This window comes from Nipponia nippon, unplaced genomic scaffold (genome assembly GCF_047370975.1).
Source record: "Nipponia nippon isolate SJK-2023a ecotype South Korea unplaced genomic scaffold, ASM4737097v1 scaffold_2, whole genome shotgun sequence".
NCBI lineage: Eukaryota > Metazoa > Chordata > Aves > Pelecaniformes > Threskiornithidae > Nipponia > Nipponia nippon.
Window position 1 is genome coordinate 71,866,046 of NW_028262336.1, and position 18,886 is coordinate 71,884,931.

General features: G+C 37.0%; 1 protein-coding gene across 1 annotated transcript in view; it reads right to left on the reverse strand.

Annotated features, from left to right (window-relative positions):
* ITGBL1 (integrin subunit beta like 1) overlaps window positions 1-18,886 on the reverse strand; it is a 146,263-nt gene that overhangs the window by 56,047 nt on the left and 71,330 nt on the right. The window contains exons 6-7 of the mRNA XM_009470236.2: window positions 18,661-18,801; window positions 13,793-13,939 (exon numbers count right to left, since the gene is read on the reverse strand). Coding sequence (XP_009468511.1) covers window positions 13,793-13,939; window positions 18,661-18,801 — 288 coding nt within the window. The remainder of the gene's footprint in view (window positions 1-13,792; window positions 13,940-18,660; window positions 18,802-18,886) is intronic.

The following is an 18,886-nucleotide window of genomic DNA, read 5'->3' on the forward strand; positions in this document are numbered from 1 at the left end:
CTTATGCTATCATTTCAGTTTCCTACGCAAAGCAAGGATGCAACTGTTTATACAATCACAGGGAAGAAAATACTTTAAAAGCACTAATAGGTGTTTGTTAGACCTTTAAAACACTAAAGAACTAATTTTCTAAAGAACAGCTTTTTAATGACATTCTTACTTAACATCAACTCATAACATTTCCTTTTTAGTTTCCTCAGGAAAAAAAATTAATCAAATGTTACATGTTTTTGCAAGATACTCTGTTTTGTTCCTTATAATTGTATCACTGATGACTATGCACCTTCACACCAAATAAGCAACCTCAAAAAGTAGTGCCGTAAAAGTTCAGTGTAAATAACAAGATCACATTGATTTAAATTCAGCATTTGCTAAATGTATTAACTTCTGAAAGTTACTTTTCTAAAAAAATAGACCTTTGTTCCCAATAGGAAAGCCTACATACTTTGAAAATGAGATTCACTAACTTAATAAATTACCTTTATAGTGTTCTGACTCGTACTAATACCTGCATCTCTAATGTATCAGTCAGTGCTTCATCCAAAGTTGGCAAACAGTACTTTAGAATTCAACTAAAGCAAAACACAACTGTTGATATAAACACGCAAGATTCTTTTTGCCTATCAGAAAAATAAAGTCTGCGTAGCTTTTTAATAGTTTTGTCCCTTACAGAATTCAAAAAAGTTTTTTATCTTTGTACATATATGCTTCAGATACACAGTACTGATATGCAGTTACCATGGGAGTGGAATAACTCATTCTGCATCATAAGCATGACATAGCAAAATACTTGAAGAGAAATAACAAACTCCTCAAACAAGAAACTATGAGACAGATAAGCAAGTAAGCATTGATTAGGGTAGAACGTGGTCAGGTCTAAATCCAGTTAAGAAAAGGGGTGGGGTGTCATTTTTGTACCATGGAAAGTTGGACTTCTAAAATTATGCCATGAAATCCAGGTTTCCTTTCCAAAAAGCAAATTTTGGAAAACAGCGTGTCATGGTATTCACCAACAGTCTGAACACTTTCAATACTTAACAGTTTTCAGCTTAAAAAAATGCTTCCATTTGAATTTTCAGGGCCTTTAAGGTATTTCTAAGTAAAATTTTTCATAAAAGAAGTACAAAAGAAAGAAGAAATCAAACTACTTAGTCTACCTGGAAATCTATTAATCTTCTGTCAGACTATTTAAAATCAATTTTAGGACAGCACTGATCCATTTATTTTACACAAGCTGCTGTCTTGGAGAAGGCACAGGGCAGGTAACAGCTTCAGAGTAGACAATGGGTCCTTCGCAAGGTGTGCTGGAAACTCTTTTCTTTCTTTCATCTTTTCCTGGGGGCTACATAGATACTACATCAACCACAGTGCAGAAAGAAGCTCAATCTTCATTACTATAACAACAGTACAGTATTTGATAGATGTCTCTTTACTAGTCAATTAAATGGGATTGGGACTGTTCCCTGGCACTGAGGCCAGTTGGCACAGAAGAACTGGCATCCGTACTACCAAGCTGTCTTTCATGAAGGTGGCCTCATCCAGACTGCCTACTGGGACCAGTCACTAGCCCACGCTAATTCCTGAACTATAAGCAGGAATTGTTTGGAAAGAATACTAGCTGGCACGGGGCAAAAGTGGGCCAGTGACTGTTCTAACAATCTGACATTACAGGAAAGCAAGCTGCAGTGCCTGGGGATGATCCATAGCACTATTTAATTTACTAGTCTAGATGTCACTGCTAAGGCAGCTCAAAACACTCCATAAACTACAAGAAGATATTCAGAAAAAAGACTCATATCTGCGTATCAACAGCAGAGGTTCTTTGCTCCAGCCCACATAGACTTCTATTCTTTTTATTTGCACTGTAGTAAAACATTACAGTTGGGGTAAATAATTTCATAAACTGGTGGGATTCACAGAACCCAAATGCAGGCATCTAAAGGTTAGCCTGATAGTCATTCTCTTTAAGGACAGTAGGGAAAAGTATGAACGATGACAATTTGTCTTATAGTAACACAGAAATACAGAAGAAATGGGCAAATTGCCTCCAATTTAGAGGTACTATCATTCCACTGCAAACAAAGGCTGAAGTGTCTCACATTTTGATGTCTAGATAAATTCAACAGATGAACTGTGTTTACAATAGCTAGCGTATATTTAACATGATGATTTGACTTTGGTTTTCCCCCCTGTAGGCAGCTGTACAGGTAAACAAAAATGCTCTGTTGTGCATACACCAGTCAGTTCTGCATTTCCAAATGCAAGCTGACTCATGCAGTAATGTTTCAATATACATACATTTATTACAGGGATGAGTAAAAATTTTGGACAATACAGGCCTTCATCTCACTTTTTGCTGCAACGTACAACTTCATGACTTTATATCATGTATTTGTTCTAGTCAACAGGCTATGAAATCTAATCAGCTCTCTCACATAAACATGGACATACACCTCAATTGCTTCTTTTTTCCCAGCAGAGATTCTTTTGGAATGTCTCCTTTTACTGTGATCAAACTTAAATACTTGATATACCAAATTTATGAGAGAGAAGGTACTTAAAGGTACTTTCATTTTAAATAGCTGCTATGCTTCCACAAATGTAAAATGAACCTGCATCTCTCTCTCGTGTTGTATGCATTGCATAAACATTCCTTCATACAATTACCCTTGGACATTTCAATGAATAATATTTTCGGCAGTGAGAATCATTCCCATATCTCTGCAAGTACTCAAGACATTGAGAAATCATGACTTCAGGTCAGACATCATTTCTGAAGTGAACCAAAATAGGATAACAACTTGGAGCAGCAAAAATCTAATCTACTTTAAAAATTATTATTAATTTTAATTGGTTATATCTTCTCTGACTGGAATGAACAGCTTATGTTCTACCTCCTTCCAAATTATTTTGGTATATCAAAACAGCAAGTATATTTAATGTTTTCCTTCAGCAGAAACTAAAGAAATTTTACCACAAACCTCCGACTATCAGGATTTACTGCTTAAATGTATGCAGTTTCTCCTCTAGCACTGACAACAATATATTCCCTTTCTAGACTTTATAAGCACATACCATCCATCAAAGGTGTTGATGTGTTGCGGGTCTATATGCAGCTCACTATCCAATCAAAGGAAAGACTAGACAAAAGATTCAGAGGAAGTCTAGCACAAATGAGTGTCAGTCCATTCTTTGATTAGGTAATGGCAATTATGGTAATTACATCAATCCACTACAGGGAAATGTTCCAAAATTGCCAGCCTGCTGCAAAGCATAGCACTTGTAAGTATCCACTTATGCAAAGATTTGCCTGAATACTAACCACGTTCTTTCAGTTGTAAACAGCATAATTTGGCCTGATAACTTAAGACTGTGATCTATTACATCGTATTAATATATGGTGAATTCTTCTAAGATATATGCATCATCTACAGATATACATCTCACTGAAATGTAAAGAGAACAGGCACTACTGAATGTTTAACCTAAATTCACACACAACACTATGGCAAAACTTATTTCTCACTTGTTTTTCCGGATAGCAATTTCAATGCTGAGATTTTTATATTATATAGACATAAGGTAAATACATTCTGAATTTTTTTTCAGGTTGCCTTCTAGATTATATTCCCTGCTCTGCTAAACAAGAAGCCAAGCTCAAACAATTTGAAAAAATAGGGGTGCCTCAAAAAAAGGCCAACTACGTCAAAAGACACACTAACAATCACTGAATATCGACATTTAGAAAACAGCAAGAGAGACTCCCACCAATTGAAAACAGGAAGATACAGGCTAAGAATAATTAAGCAAGACTAGGATATAGAAGAGACTATGTACAGAAGATAACGAGCTGTCAGAGAGAAGGCAGTCCTGGCCTTCAAGTTCTTTCACAGATGTCTTTCACAGATGAAAGAGGTCTTGTCTGCTGGAGGAAGAACTACAATCAAGGGAACAAGAACAAGGAAGACCACATCACATACATACAAAAGGAAATTTGCAATGTGTCCAGAGATGGTAGCATTTCAGAAGCACTGACTGAGAGAATAAGAGGGATCTTTCATGTGGTTAATGCTTACAGCCATCAGAAAAACACATTCCTCCCTGATCTGTGAAATGAGTATGTCCAATTTTTTACAGATTTGTGCCTTTTGTACCCTATCCATTCTTATCCATCAGATTAACCCTACCTAAACCTATGCATCCAAATACACTACAACAGGCATATGGCTCATTAGAAACAAAACCACACAAGCTGGCTGGCTAGTGGGATTGTGCAGATTGGCCCACGGAGTTCGAAAAATGTATTGCTGCATTTTATCTCCCTTTTCACTGGTGGAGGCACAAAGTAGAATCTCGTCTCTTAACTGCTGCCAATAAAGCATTTGCACACTGATTTCTTTTTTCTGGAGATCTCAGAGAGAAAAGCTAAAGCTGAGCTGAATGATGGAAAAAAGCAAGGAAACACCCTCCTTTACTTTTCTAACCAGTAAGCAGAAACAATGCAAAGCTGAACTATAACACACATGCCAGGTTTCAAAATTCTGACACAAAATGGCTGGCACTAATCTGTGCATGGATCACTTATTTTGCTGTTATTTCATGACAGGTGAAGCTACATGCTATGATTTAATAGCCATTAATATGATGAAGAGGATTGACATATAACAAAACCAACTGGTTGCTTTTCAAATTTTGCAGCTTTAGGTGATCTATGGTCATGCTGGGTGTTCCAGCTACTCCATGGAACTGCTTCTACTCTCAAGTATATAAACTTTAAAAACAGCAAAGACGTACTTAGAAATAACACATTCCACAGAATGGACAGTTACACAGTTGTATGCCAACCTCTTCAAAATTGCACAAGAAATCAAAGCTGATTGACTACAAGGTATCTTGTACACAGGCTGTATCATAGACTTATGGAATCATGTATGCTGGAAGGGCCTCCAGAGGTCAAGTAGACCGAAGTCCTTCCCAGAGCAGTCCTACTACAGCAGGTTGCTCAGGGCTGTGACCTACAGAGTTTTGAAAATTTCCAAGGATTTTTCTTCCGCCAGTATCCCCAAGTGCTTCTCCACAGGGTTGCTCTCAATCCATTCATCCCCCATGATGATGGGGATATCAATATCGGGGATTTCCCCAACCCAGGTGCAGGACCTTGCACTTGGCCTTGTTGAACTTTATGAGGTTCACATGGGCCTGCTCCTCAAGCATGTCAAGGTGCCTCTGAATGGCATCTCTTCCCTCAAGCGTATCAACTGCACCACTCAGCTTAGTGTCATCTGCAAACTTGCTGAGGGTGCATTCAATCCCACTGTATACATCGTTGATGAAAATATTAAATAGTATTGGTCGCAGTACAAACCCTTGAGCGACACCACTTGTTGCTGGTTTCAACTTGGACATTGAGTAATTGACTATAACTCTTTGGACATGGACAGCCAGCCAATTCCTCTTCCATCTAACAGTCCATCCATCAAAACCACCTCTCTCCAATTTAGTGGCAAGAATGTTGGGAGGGACCATATCAAAAGCCTTACAGAAGTCCAGGTAGATGACATCCGTAGCTCTTCCCTTGTCTGCTGATGCAGTGAGTCCATCATAGAAGTCCACTAGATTACTCAGGCACAATTTGCCCTTGGTGAAGCCATGTTGGCTGTCTCTCTAATCTCCCAGTCTTCCATATGCTTTGACATATCTTGCAAGATGATCTGTTCTCCTTTTAAAAATGGGTGTGATGTTTAGCTTCTTCCAATCACTGGGGACTTCACCGAACTTTTCAAATATGAGTGAGAGTGGCTTGGCAATTACATCTGCCGGTTCCTTCAGGACCCTAGGATGCATCTCATCAGATCCCATGGACTTATGTATGTTCACGTTCCTCAGGTGATTTTGAACCTGATCTTCTCCTACAATGGGAGCGATTTCATTCCCTTAGTCCCTGCGTTGAGGTTCAGGGGGTTGAGAGATGTGGGAAGAATCTGCTAGATTACTTGCATTGAGCTATCCCGATCTTCCAGCAAATATCAAGGTGACTGAAATTGCCTGTGATGAGCAAGGCCTCCAATCTTGAGGATTCCTTCAGCTGTCTAAAGAAGGCTTCATTTACATCCTTTCTTGATCAGGTAGTCTGTATCAGACAGCTACCACATTCATAATAAATAATTATATATGAATATATCACATATGAATAATTACATAAATATATCATATATAAATAATCATGCCTGCCTCTTGCATATCCATTTAAACATCAGAATTTGGTTTATCCTACACTGCCTTTCTTACTGGTGAGAATAAAATAAAATATATTTAAATCAAAAAATGCTATACTGAAAAAGAGTATGTCAAGTTATTCTCATTGCGAAGTGGCATCCATGGTTGTTACTCTGCCAGCCATAGATGCCATGGTTTAAAGATTCCTTTGTTATACTGGGCGTTTATCCCACAGCCCTAATTCCTAAGTATCATCCTAAGAGAGATATGTTACTTTTCCTCTGTTGTTTACCTCTTCTCAAACGTCTCACTGTGAAAACAAGTGGGAAACTTCAGAACATTAACAAATCCTATTACAGAAATTTTTGTGAACTACTTCACTCTTGCGATATCACCTACATCTCAGAAACAGACAACTTCCAACACACCCTGCTTCTAGCAGAACAGATTAAAAGAACACTTACGCAGAAACAAAGTACTTCCTGAACCATTTATTTATTACTGAGTTATAAGCACTGCAAGTATGGGTTCACTGCAGAAGTGAAATGTTCTCTTGATTTACAGTCCTTCCTTGGTTCCTCTGTCCCTACTTGCTGTCTCCCAAAAAAACCAACAGTAAAAGGCAAAAACAATAGCCAGGAGTGCTCTAGGTGGGTCACTGACAAATAAGTAGCTTTCTCTACAGAGAAATACTGAAGTATTGAGCTCCTGAACACTTTCTGATAAAAAAAGATAAATTACATTTTAAAAAATCAGAAATGGAAAAAGGTGAAATACTCTCAGCTGTTCCAAACTGGCTTTCCTAACAAAAGGCAGCTTCCAGAGGATCCTGCTTCAGTTAACAGAGACTCATACAGAGCCTGAATCAGAGAAGCAGTTTAAAATCAGTGATCTAAACTATTGATAGACAAATCTAGGAGGAGTGTGATGCAACTATTTATCTGTATTTTTTCTCTTAGACTTCAAGAGACTGCAAGTGGAGTTCAGACTGCCAGTCCACCATATAAGGGTATACCAAATTATATAACAAATACTCTTATGCCAGCTCATTTGGCGTTAAAGTACTAGTATAGTAAGAGTGCCTCTCTGCTTGAAGCACATAGATGTATAACGGAGCTCAGTCTCAAAGTTGATGAGGTGAAAGCTAGAGACGTGACGCATGACTTGCATTTATGTTCTGTTCTTGTTACACCAGCTAATCACATTACTTGCTGCCAGGCTGTCTACTATAGTGCTTTAAGACCTCCTTCAGAATGCAGGGGTCATGCAAAATGAATGAAAACAGCAGGCCAAATTCAGAGATGATGTACATTAGAGTAATTTACACTTCAATTAAACAGTGCAATTTGCATAATAAGAGGCTGCAATAAAGAGCTAGTAGCAGGGATAGTAACCTAGATTTTACCTTAGGATTGTTTACACTTTCCTGCTCTAACCCCATCCTGTCATATATAAAGTATAGTGAATCATTCAAATGGCAACTTCTACTATTGTCTTCCTTTACTAAGTCAACAAGCAACAGGCTTTAGAAACAATGTTTTTCTATAGGTACCTAATAGAAATAGGAAATTCTTTTGATTGATTGGTTTTGGCAATATCATACCAGAGGGGGACCCCAAAGTCCTTAATTAATAACTGCACTTAGAACAAAAGAACCAGAACTGTGAGGACACAAAACTATAGTAAAAAAGGCTCCAGTGGTAATAGCACAGAACTAGCTCTCATGATCTGGCACGTGCCACCAGCACGTGCCACCAGCTTCTGCCCCTTTAAGTCACCATTCCTATCTGTAGAGACTTACCTGTTGGAGAGATGATCAGGTTGGCATTACTATATTAGTTTGTATAGATTTAAAAATCTTAAAGATATACCAAATGATATAATCCAAAAGTTTATATGAAGCTATAATAGTTGATGATCTAACCCCAGAAATTACTTACAAGGTGAATATTTTATTTTATGTCATATTTATGATCAGTCGTGTAATGAGTATTTTTGTCTAGTTTCCATCCACTGTTGTCGGTACACAGATAAGATTTATTCCATGTGTGTTTCTCTTTCCTTCCGCATATCATGGTGTGTTGTATCAACAGGAATTTACAGCATTTCCTGTAGCAGCCAACCCTTTGATGAGCTGTGTTTCAGAGCAGGATGAAGTGTATATTATACAATAGTACAGCCAAGATATCCCAGAAAGGATTAGGACTTTACAGCAGCCGCTGGCCAATGGCACTGCTCTTTGGGGTCATCATTGACCCTTATCTCCAAACTTTGTTTCCAGACTCCAGGAGATGGTATCCTGCAGACTAACAATATGCATTACAGAATCCAGCACTGAACACATGGGATTGATTCACTGTCTCAGTTCACCACAAGGAATCTTTAATATAATGCATTGAGCACTGTTGCTCTTCCACTAAGTCAGTCAACATCTGATAATTTTAAATAGAGAAGAAACAGCAAAGTTACTGTAAAGTAACTATGTCAGTAAACTTTCAAAATGCCATACAACTTTTGTACTCATGAATTTAATATTTTGAAGGACTTAGGAGAGTTTTCAAAAACAACAAAAATCTTTTTCAGTACAGAATCAAAAAAACTCTTCATATTTCAGATAGCCAATGCTAGAGCATAAGTGTAAGGGGGAATTTCACAGATAAACAGTTTCATTCTCTCTATATGACAAATAAATAAAAGCAATTATAGAAAAGAGATTAAAATGGTAAAAGACACTACCAATAAGAAGATTTGTCATTTATCTGTCTTTGGATCACTGCCATGGGATGGCTGCCTTCACTAAGGGTAAGTGATGAGAACAAGATTATTTTAAAAAAAGCTTTCATCTATTATTCTCAAAGCCTACTTTTTTATTTTCAGTTCTCTTCCTGAAGGTTTTTTTATTATAACTATTTTGAAATCTGCTTTTTGCCCTAAGGGGCAACTCAAGGGAGTGATGTGCATTTTAAAGAGAAAAGTGGTTTGTCCTGTCCCTTAATCCTGACAACAACACGTTATCTCTTTATTTCTTACCATAAGGATTTTTTGGTGTGTCTTTTCCTTTATCTCTGACCCTGGTCTTGTTGTACAGTGTGTTCTTAAAAGGGACAGACTTTCACTGTGAAAGTATTACATCTATAGTGAAAAGTCATGCAGCAAGTGAAAAAAACACTCTAAGGAATAAAAGTGTAGAAAGAATTATTCACTTTATATGAATGAAGCTGGCTAGAATCTCTCCTTGTTCTCCACATGCTTTTGTAGGGAAAGTAATTTTTGGAAAGTACCTAGCGGTAGTGTATTTGAATTCCCAAAATTTTCATCTGATCCTTCTCTCCCATTATATACAACAGGAACTACTGAAGGTAAAGACAGCCTGATTGATGTAACTGAGAGGATTTGTATTTCCTCCGGCTTTATAACATCATTTGAGAATGTAGACATTCTCACTTAGTGCTCAGCATGTCAATATAAAGCCTTCTCTCTCCTTCACCTACTGAAGCCGTTAAGACCATGGTGAAATATATTTTTGGCAGCATCTCTGCTCTCCCCGCATGCTGACCAGCACCCATTAAATGGCCTATTATTCCTGTGAGTGACTGAGGAAAATCAGGAAAGGAATTATAGTCTGGAATAAAAGTTCACTGCTTCATCTGCTCTCAGGAGAGCAAAATGCAGATTGAGAAATTGTAATCTATAGCATTTTATAGACAGTGATTATCTAATTAGGTTATGTCCTTCATAACTTCATTTTAATTCTCTAAAATTTTTAATACAACTTTTATGTCCCCCTGATATGTTAAACACGTCTCTTAAAAAAAGCTTTCTTTCACTGTTAATTTTTTTCCTATATCGTTTTTTCTTTTGCTAACGTTACATGACTCATAGTTAAGGGAACCTGGGATTCTCAAAATCTAGGTGGCATGTAGCAATTCTCTTAGTTTGCATTGCTGATGCTTTCTCTATTTCTGCCTATGTAGGAACATAATTTGCCTTAAAGGTAACGAATAAAAATTTGGCTACATTTATATAAAAACCCGGTACTTTAAATTTAATGTTACAAACATATTGGGTCATTGAATCATTAAAAAAAAAAAAGAGTAAGATTAGGCTAACATTGTCTTTTCTTTTCCATTAATCATTACCTGTAAGGAAGTATAAGGTATAAAATAAGCACCCTATACCAAAATTAAGTTCAAAGATGGAAACTTTTGGTTCCTCAGACTGATTGAAAATTTTTGAAGAGTATCATTTTGCCATGATTTTTGTGCTAATATTATAAAATTTTGTGAAGTGAAACAAAGGATGTTTTCTTCTTAATGTGAGCCCCCACCATCCCAAATCTCTGACACAAAAATATGCAAATCCCAAACCTTTTTTTTAATAAGGAATTTACAGGATTTGGTGGCTTGGTTTGGGTTTTTTTGTTTTTTTTTTTTTTTTTTTTCTGGTTCACCTTCTGTAATTATTATGGGAGATTTTAAAGATTGAAGCTGAATCATTGGGAGTTTTATAACCTTCCATATCAGAAAGTTTTGTGAAATGCACAAAAAACTAAAAATGGCCATCCAAAGCTTTGAAGGATTATTTCTTCAATGCTTCCTCAGGGAGCATGGATTTTTTTTACTCCTGTTTAAGTGAAGGATTATCACATTTTGAAATCATACTTAACATTTCAACAAGAAAATATCATCTAGGAAATATAATTTTTGTTAATCTTGGGAACCGAGTATCACAACTGCAGTTTCAAACTCGTCCACCTGAAAACCCAAGCATATGTCAGCATTTAGACAAAGACCATAGAACAAGACTATGAATTGTAACAGTTCTATCTTTTTCTCCCTACATATTTTGGCTATCTATATAGCATTAAAAATCCTAAAAATGCTTTGTCCTTCAATGTCTTTATCCAAGACCATAAAAGTGATTGCAAAAGAGTAGGTTAGCTGTCACAACTGTTGTTGACTAACCTAGATACAAAAGGTACAGATGAATAGAAAGCATTCTTCAAGGAAACATAATATATGGTAAAGTCATAAAGTCATGCACCTGCATCTCTGGGCTCTCCATTCTGCATCCTATTCCATACATGAACTGCCTTACTAAAAGATCCCATTAAATAAGGACTTTAAGTACTCAACTTCTCCAGCAGGGCAGTGGATTACTGACCTGCATAAGGACTTACTGTCCTTGTACCATAGCCAGGAGAAAAATATTACAAGGAGGTTACCAAAATAATAACGTTCAAGTGGAAAAGGTAATACTTCCATTTCCTTTTGAACTTTCCCTTCCTTGTCACACAATCCTCCCTACGGACTTCAGAAAAATTGGGGATGGTGTTACAAGTCCATGGCCTTTTCCACCCCAGAAGACTTGAAAGAGATTGTGTTTGATTGGAAATTTTTTTTTTTCATTTGCATGTGTAACACTTTTGCCTGTGACAAGCTATAATGACAAGTAGTAGGTTTTTCAAATGAATTTAACTGTGCAAGTCCAATGACAATTTTTCATTGGAACTAAACACTTACATCACTTCATCAGTACAGGAACTTTCTCACATTTTTGTATTATATCCAAAATATGATGAAAGAAAGGGAAATCCAGGGAGTGCAAGCTAAAAAAAATACACTACCCAGTAAATTATAGATGATTAGACTAAAATATCTTTTCTCTTTTTCTCTCCCAATTTCCTAAACAAAATTGTTCATAGAATGAAAACAAGATACCACATTCCATTTTGAAATGACAGTTTTCATGGGAATTTTTTTCAAGCATGTAATGCAGAAACTCTTGTTCCTTCATTACAGCAGCTGTCTATCATGCTGTGTCCTAGATCCACGTCTATGCCATTGGCATGCCTTACAAACCTTGGTGATCTCTTCTTGTTGGGAAGTCAAAGGACATTCAGTGAAAGCTGCTATCAATTAAGCCTTTTGTTCCAATAGGTACTGCTTGTACTTTATTTGAAAATTTTGACCAACAGATCATTCAGTCAAATGAATTCACCTGAAAGGGACTTATTTCACTGCTAGTATCTCAACAGGAGAACACTGCCAGCATTAATACTTAGGTGTTTTTTTCAGAAAGTCAAGAAAATAGAATTATTGCCATTAATATTGAAATCTTTAAACTCACTCTTCTCACTATACTTAATAAAACTTTTCAAACTTTAAAATATAAATAGAACAATATGTTTCATAACTTAAGACTGTATTTTTATTGAGATTAAACTTGGTTTTATGACTGTCATTCTTTTCTCTGTCATTTGACTGTCATAGTGTGCAATGCAATTAAATCATAGAACTGACTCCAAGTGTTCAACATACACATCTAGTGAGGCAGATGAGAGAAGAGACATTCAGCATCCAATGAGAACAGGAAGAGTGAGCCAGTATTTAAAATAAATAAATAAATAAATAAAATGCCAACACTCCTTTCTTTTAGTTATAATTCTTGCAATGACGAACAATAAAATGCAGTTAATTTTCTACAGATGTCCATGTTTCACCTAACTTGTTGCCAAAAATTCCTTTGAGAATTTTTAGCAAGAAAAGAGAGATGTAATTTACTAGAAAACTGTAGCTTAATTAAGAAAACAGCAAGGAACAATCTGTTAATACATAGTTCTTTTAAGGTACAGCTAATGCTGCATTTACTAAGTTATGAGCTGTTCCACATTTACTGGGGGAGAAAAACACAATTATCACAGTGCTAACTTGGGTGGACAGCCTACAATTTTTGACTATGTTAGATAGTATTAGTCAAAGAAGAAATTGCAAATGAAATTACATTTAAGGTCAAATGCAATAATTCAAGAGTAGCTTTAGACCTTTCCCAGCAAATACTTGAGTGGGCAGAATTCATAACAACTTCAATTACCAGTTCTAGCAAAAGTCTGTCTCATATTTATTTTTCTCTCTTCCCTCTGCAGAAAACCACATTTCACACAGTGACAGATGAAAATTAGCAGGTCCTCTTCCTTCTGAGAAAAGTTTCCTTTTGCTTGCAATGTGTATTTCAATTGCATGTATATTTTTTTAGTCAAAACTTTTTAAAAGGCTACAGTGTCACAAAGAAATGCTTTCAAATGAAAAGCCAGTGGCTAACTAGCAAACCACAGTGAAGAACAACTGCATTTTAGAAGTCAGTCCTGCACTCAGTAGGGCAGGTTCTTAGGCAGTGTAAATCTGAACAGCTCTTATCACAATGGTGCCACAACATTTTACACAGGCTGAAAATCTCATGCTGGTTTTGTGAAAGAATGCATAGAATAGGTTCATATTTTTAATGTATCTTCAGTAAAGACTTAACTGCAGCAATCTTCAAAGCATCCTTGAAAACCTCCAAAACAAATGTTGAGATATGTAAAATAAAATACAAAGCAGTAGATGACAGGAAAAATAGGTGACCTTTGTACTCTTCTGCTCCCTTCTTATAACTCACAGGTTACGCAGGTGTGATTCATGCACAGTAAGCCAAGAAAGTTCACATTTTTCAGTACTAGTAATGCAGGACATCTGTAAAATTCTTTTGATGGAAGTACATTTTAAGGGCATGAAAATTCTTCCAGAAATGTGCTTACCTCTTCCAGAGCAAGGTAAATTAGAATTTCCTTGGCATTTCTTAGCACTTTCCTCAACTGATAATGGACAAGAACGTGGATGCTCACACTTCTTCCCAGTCCATCCTTCTTTACAGTCACACCTTCCACAATTGCACTGTCCATGACCTTTACAATGAATATGATTAAAGATTAGCCCCCATATTGATGAAAGGTATTAAAACCTCATGATCAGATGAACTTTATCAAAGTTGTGGTTTCATTAAATAATCAGACTGGCAAAAAATACAATCAATTCACTATATGTACTTTTTTTCTGAAAACAGCACTGGTCTATCATTCCATTTGAGCCATATTTCCTTTTAATTTTTTTTCTTAAGGGATGTTTTGCCATTTGGCACATGTTCCTCATGCAAAAGGGTGGAATAGAGGTTACAAATACACATCTCACCACTGTCTGGAAAAGTGGGGCCGTCATAAGGCAATATTTCATTTACCTTTATGTTCTGTTTCTACCACAGTTGCAGCATATTCTCTAAGTAATATATCATCTTTTATTTACTTGAAATCAATGTGATCCACTAGAGACAAGCAATGTCACACCAATTCCAAGTCTCAAACCAGTGCAGACCATATCCAGACCAAGAAAAATCAAGCTCATTGCCCAGCTCCCTTCATCATGAGCCTAATGCTCTTTGCATAAAGCAGTGGGATTCTGGCAATACAAAATGTTCCCTGCACTGGATGAGGAAAGCTTGAGCATCAGTAAAAACATTCCTTGCCACAAAATTTATTTTCATGAGCTCTGACAGCAGGTTAGATCTTCTCTCACAGTTTTCACATAGTCATCATTCACTGGACACAGGACCCATCAGAGCATTGCTCTGATGCCCACTTGTCTATCCAGGTTCTTCTTGAAAACCATAGCAACACAGATTTTATATCTCTTTCTAACCATACTTGCATTTTCAGACTGGCTTGTATTATATTTCTAAAACATATGCATTTATCCATTCACAAGAGAAAATGGGAGGAAGCAAGCATTCTATGAGTTATCAGAGTAGTTCCCTGAATACAAGTCTTATTAATTTCACAAGAATAACTTTCCTTTACACTAATTATTTGTTTCCCTTGAAAAGCATTAAACGCTTCCTCTTGTTTAAAGGGTAGATTTAGATTAGATATTAGGAAGAAATTCTTTACTGTGAAGGTGGTGAGACACTGGAAGAGGTTGCCCAGAGAAGTTATGGATGCCGCATCCCTGGAAGTGTTCAAGGCCAGGTTGGATGGGGCTTTGAGCAACCTGATCTAGTGGAAGGTAGACCTGCCCATGGCAGTGGGGGTGGAACTAGATGATCTTTAAGGTTTCTTCCAACCCAAACCATTCTATGATTCTGTCCTTTGCTTTCACGTGTACCTGCTGATAGGTTGCAAATTGGACATATGTTCTCTGATCCAGATAGATACTTATGAAGGGATGATGTTCTTTTATATAATATTTTCTTTGCTAGAGCCACAGTAAAGGAGCTAACGAGATGTGTGAATGTAGGAATTTTCTTATGGAAGCCTTTTTTCTTTCTATGTCAAGTCATGAAATCTGTTCTCCCTTTAAAGGAACAGAATCACTTTAATGTTGTGAACACCTCTGAAAGAAAATCATTCAGTAACATACTGAACAGCACTTCAGATGTTAAGAGAAGGCATCCAGTTGCCAATATGAGGTACTGCAAATTGACAGCCACCCCAAGCCATATGAAGCTTCTGGAGGGAGCTGCTGTTGTGTGATGTTAAATCCTCCCAGCAGGGCTGTCAATTCCTGTCATTTGTAGTTTATGAAATAAACATAGCTTTTCATTCAGTTACAGTAAAACTCGTTACACGTAAACATGATTTCCTATCATTTCAATCTGCTACTCAGGACAACGTGATTTCCTGTCTCTACCTATTAGGTAGGTAGAACAAGACAGCAAAAGTTTTGTAGCAGCTCTGTTTGATGTACATTTTAAGAGAGCTGGATTATTTCCCCTAATCTGACTAATCCCTCTTGGATTCATCTTAAATCAATTTACACATAATTGTGAGAAAAATGAGGATATTTTGCAGACACACCTAACACATGCACACTTTGTGCACTAAGTAAATTTATTTCACATAAACAAATAAAAAATCTGTCCAGTTATAATTCTGCTAGTAAATCTTTGATTTAATTGCAAATTCTGTCTACCACAATAAACCAAAATAAATACTTATGCATCTTGTCCATTTCTGAAACAGGACTAAACAGCAGGACTGTAAGACATTGTTCACTCTGCTCCATGTGAAAATGGAGAGTTTTGCACAATCTATTTGAGGAATGCATACTTGGATGGCCAGCTAAGGCTAAATTAGGCTTTTCTAAAACACAATGGAAAGATGAAGGATAAGAATAAGAAGTAGTACTAAAATTTTTGCTGATTAGATAGATAAACTAAGCTGTAGTTCAACCTGAGTTTTAGTTACATCAAGCAAGCCATGTGAGTACCTCCTTTTGTATCTCTCGTAAGGTTTGCTCATTTCCAGTTATGTTTATGTAACAAAGAACACTGTAACAGTCTTTTATCCAATGTCAGATGGCAGTATCTTCCCCCCAACTCCTTTGTAACTGCCCATACTTTCTTACACAACGCTTTCTTACAACCATTACCACCCTGGGCAGCAGCAGCAGCAATGGCAGTAATGTCCGGGAAAGAGGGAGTTCAAGCCCTATTTCAGTGATGCAGCATTAGCTGTAGATGCCACACGTTTGCTTGAATCTAATTAGGTTTGAAACTCTTGTGTTCACCTTTAACTACAGAACACATTTACCATGTCGTTTTTTTAGCTTTGTATTCCTTAGTTGATGCTGACATTTTGATCAGTCCCTGAGTGCTAAAAACATACTCAGCAACGCAATAATACATTCAAAAATTGACAACATCCCAAAGTGAATCCTCTTGTTGCTCTCATGACTGCAGTTCTACATCCTTCCAGCTTATTAATTAAATAAACCTATTTGTAGGTGGCTGAAACAGTAACAAGCAACTGAATTCACTGAAGGTTTCTAGAAATGCTTCTTTCTTTTTATTTCCTCGCTTTATTAGCCAGTGATTCATCAATATTTATTAAAAAAAACCCAAACACACACACAGCAGCTGAGAAACCTTTCACCTTTATAACAGGCAAAGAGGCGGCTAAGAATTTTATGTACCACGTTTGTTTCAGCCTTCTCTCCCTATTACAGACAATTCCTATGATCTTTCTACGAGAGATCTCTCATTCTAGTAATAGGAGGAGAACATACCACATCATTATTTTCCTTGATGTGACTGCATTCTTCCTACTATTAATTAGGCCAGATCAGGTTTCTACAGGACACATTAGAGCTGACAACCTGTAATCGGTCAAGTCCCTTTGAAAACACCCTCATTTGTTTTTGCAAAGTTCCTGTTCGTACAAACTGCATGCTGTGTATTGATCAAAGTCCTTCTCTCCTGCTCAGTATTAGCATCTTTTTATCAATAACTATACAAAATTGTATGCAAGGTCTCACTCAGAATCTTGGCTTTTGTCAGTTGATACATGGAACATCAATCTAAATACACTGCAAACCTTGGATGGCTGGATGGATGTTAACTAATTTGAATATAATGCTCTGAAGTAAAAGTAGAAGAAAAAAGGAAGGTGAAAGTGTCTCAGACGCACAGTCAGGGATGTGTAGCTGGTCCACACATTCATATTTTCCACATGTTGATGCTCTACTTGTTCTGAGGTCAATTGGTATTCTCAGAGTACTGTTTTTCATTAACTCAATTCACTTTTCCTCAAATTTCTTCCTCTCACTTGTCCTCTCCCTGCCATATAACATGAAACAACAAAAGTTGATCTAAAAAATTTTCAAATTTAAATTTCCCCAAGGAAGGATATATATATGTGCTGGTTTTGGCTGGGATAGAGTTAATTTTCTTCATAGTAGCTAGTATGGGGCTATGTATTGGATTTGTGCTGAAAACAGTGTTGATAACACAGGGATGTTTTTGTTATTGCTGAGCAGTGCTGACACAGAGTCAAGGCCTTTTCTGCTTCTCACACCGCCCCACCAGTGAGTAGGCTGTGGGTGCACAAGAAGCTGGCAGGGGACACAGATGGGACAGCTGACCCCAACTGACCAGAGGGCTATTCCATACCATATGACATCATGCTCAGCATATAAAGCTGGAGGAAGAAGGAGGAAGGGGGGGATATTGGGTGTGATGGCATTTGTCTTCCCAAGTAACAGTTACATGTGATGGAGCCCTGCTTTCCTGGAGATGGCTGAACACCTGCCTGCTGATGGGAAGTAGTGAATGAATTCCTTGGTTTGCTTTGTTTGCACACACAGCTTTACCTATTAAACTGTCTTTATCTCAACCCATGAATTTTCTCACTTTTACCCTTCTGTTTCTCTCCCCCATCCTAGCAGGGGGGAGTGAGCGGCTGTGTGGTGCTTAGTTGCCGGCTGGGGTTAAACCACAACAATATATATATTTTAAAGTTTCAACCATTCTCCAGTATATGTTAGGTTACACTGAAGACAAGAGTATTAGAAGGGAAATGGGCACATGAAAGTATTTCATATTTACAGAATTTGTTAAAAGGCATAGAAAAAAAGATGTTTTAAGAAAGCTTTAGAACTGGAAATGTTTTTATTTTTTTTACAGAATTATGTCTTTTAATTTAAAAAGTCCACTCTAAAAAAAAAAAAATCAGCTAAAGCTTGGTATATTTTAAGCTAGGAAAATGAGAATTGGAGCCCTAAGGAAGAGTAAGATTAGACCAATTGGATGCTTTTGTTATAAAACTACACATAAGTTCCTTTTATATATATTCCTTACCTGAACAGAAGTCATCAGAATATCTATCATACACTGCTTTGCAGTTTCTTTCATCACACTCACAAGTGTCTCCATGAATATCTCCCCAGTCACCAGTTGGGTCCACATCATGGCACGTGCATTCCCCACATACACATGTGCCTAGGAAAGGCGGGGGGAAGAGAGAGAGATAGAAGATTAATTGAGCAATTTGGAGTAATACAAGTTTGATTACAGGAATTTACAT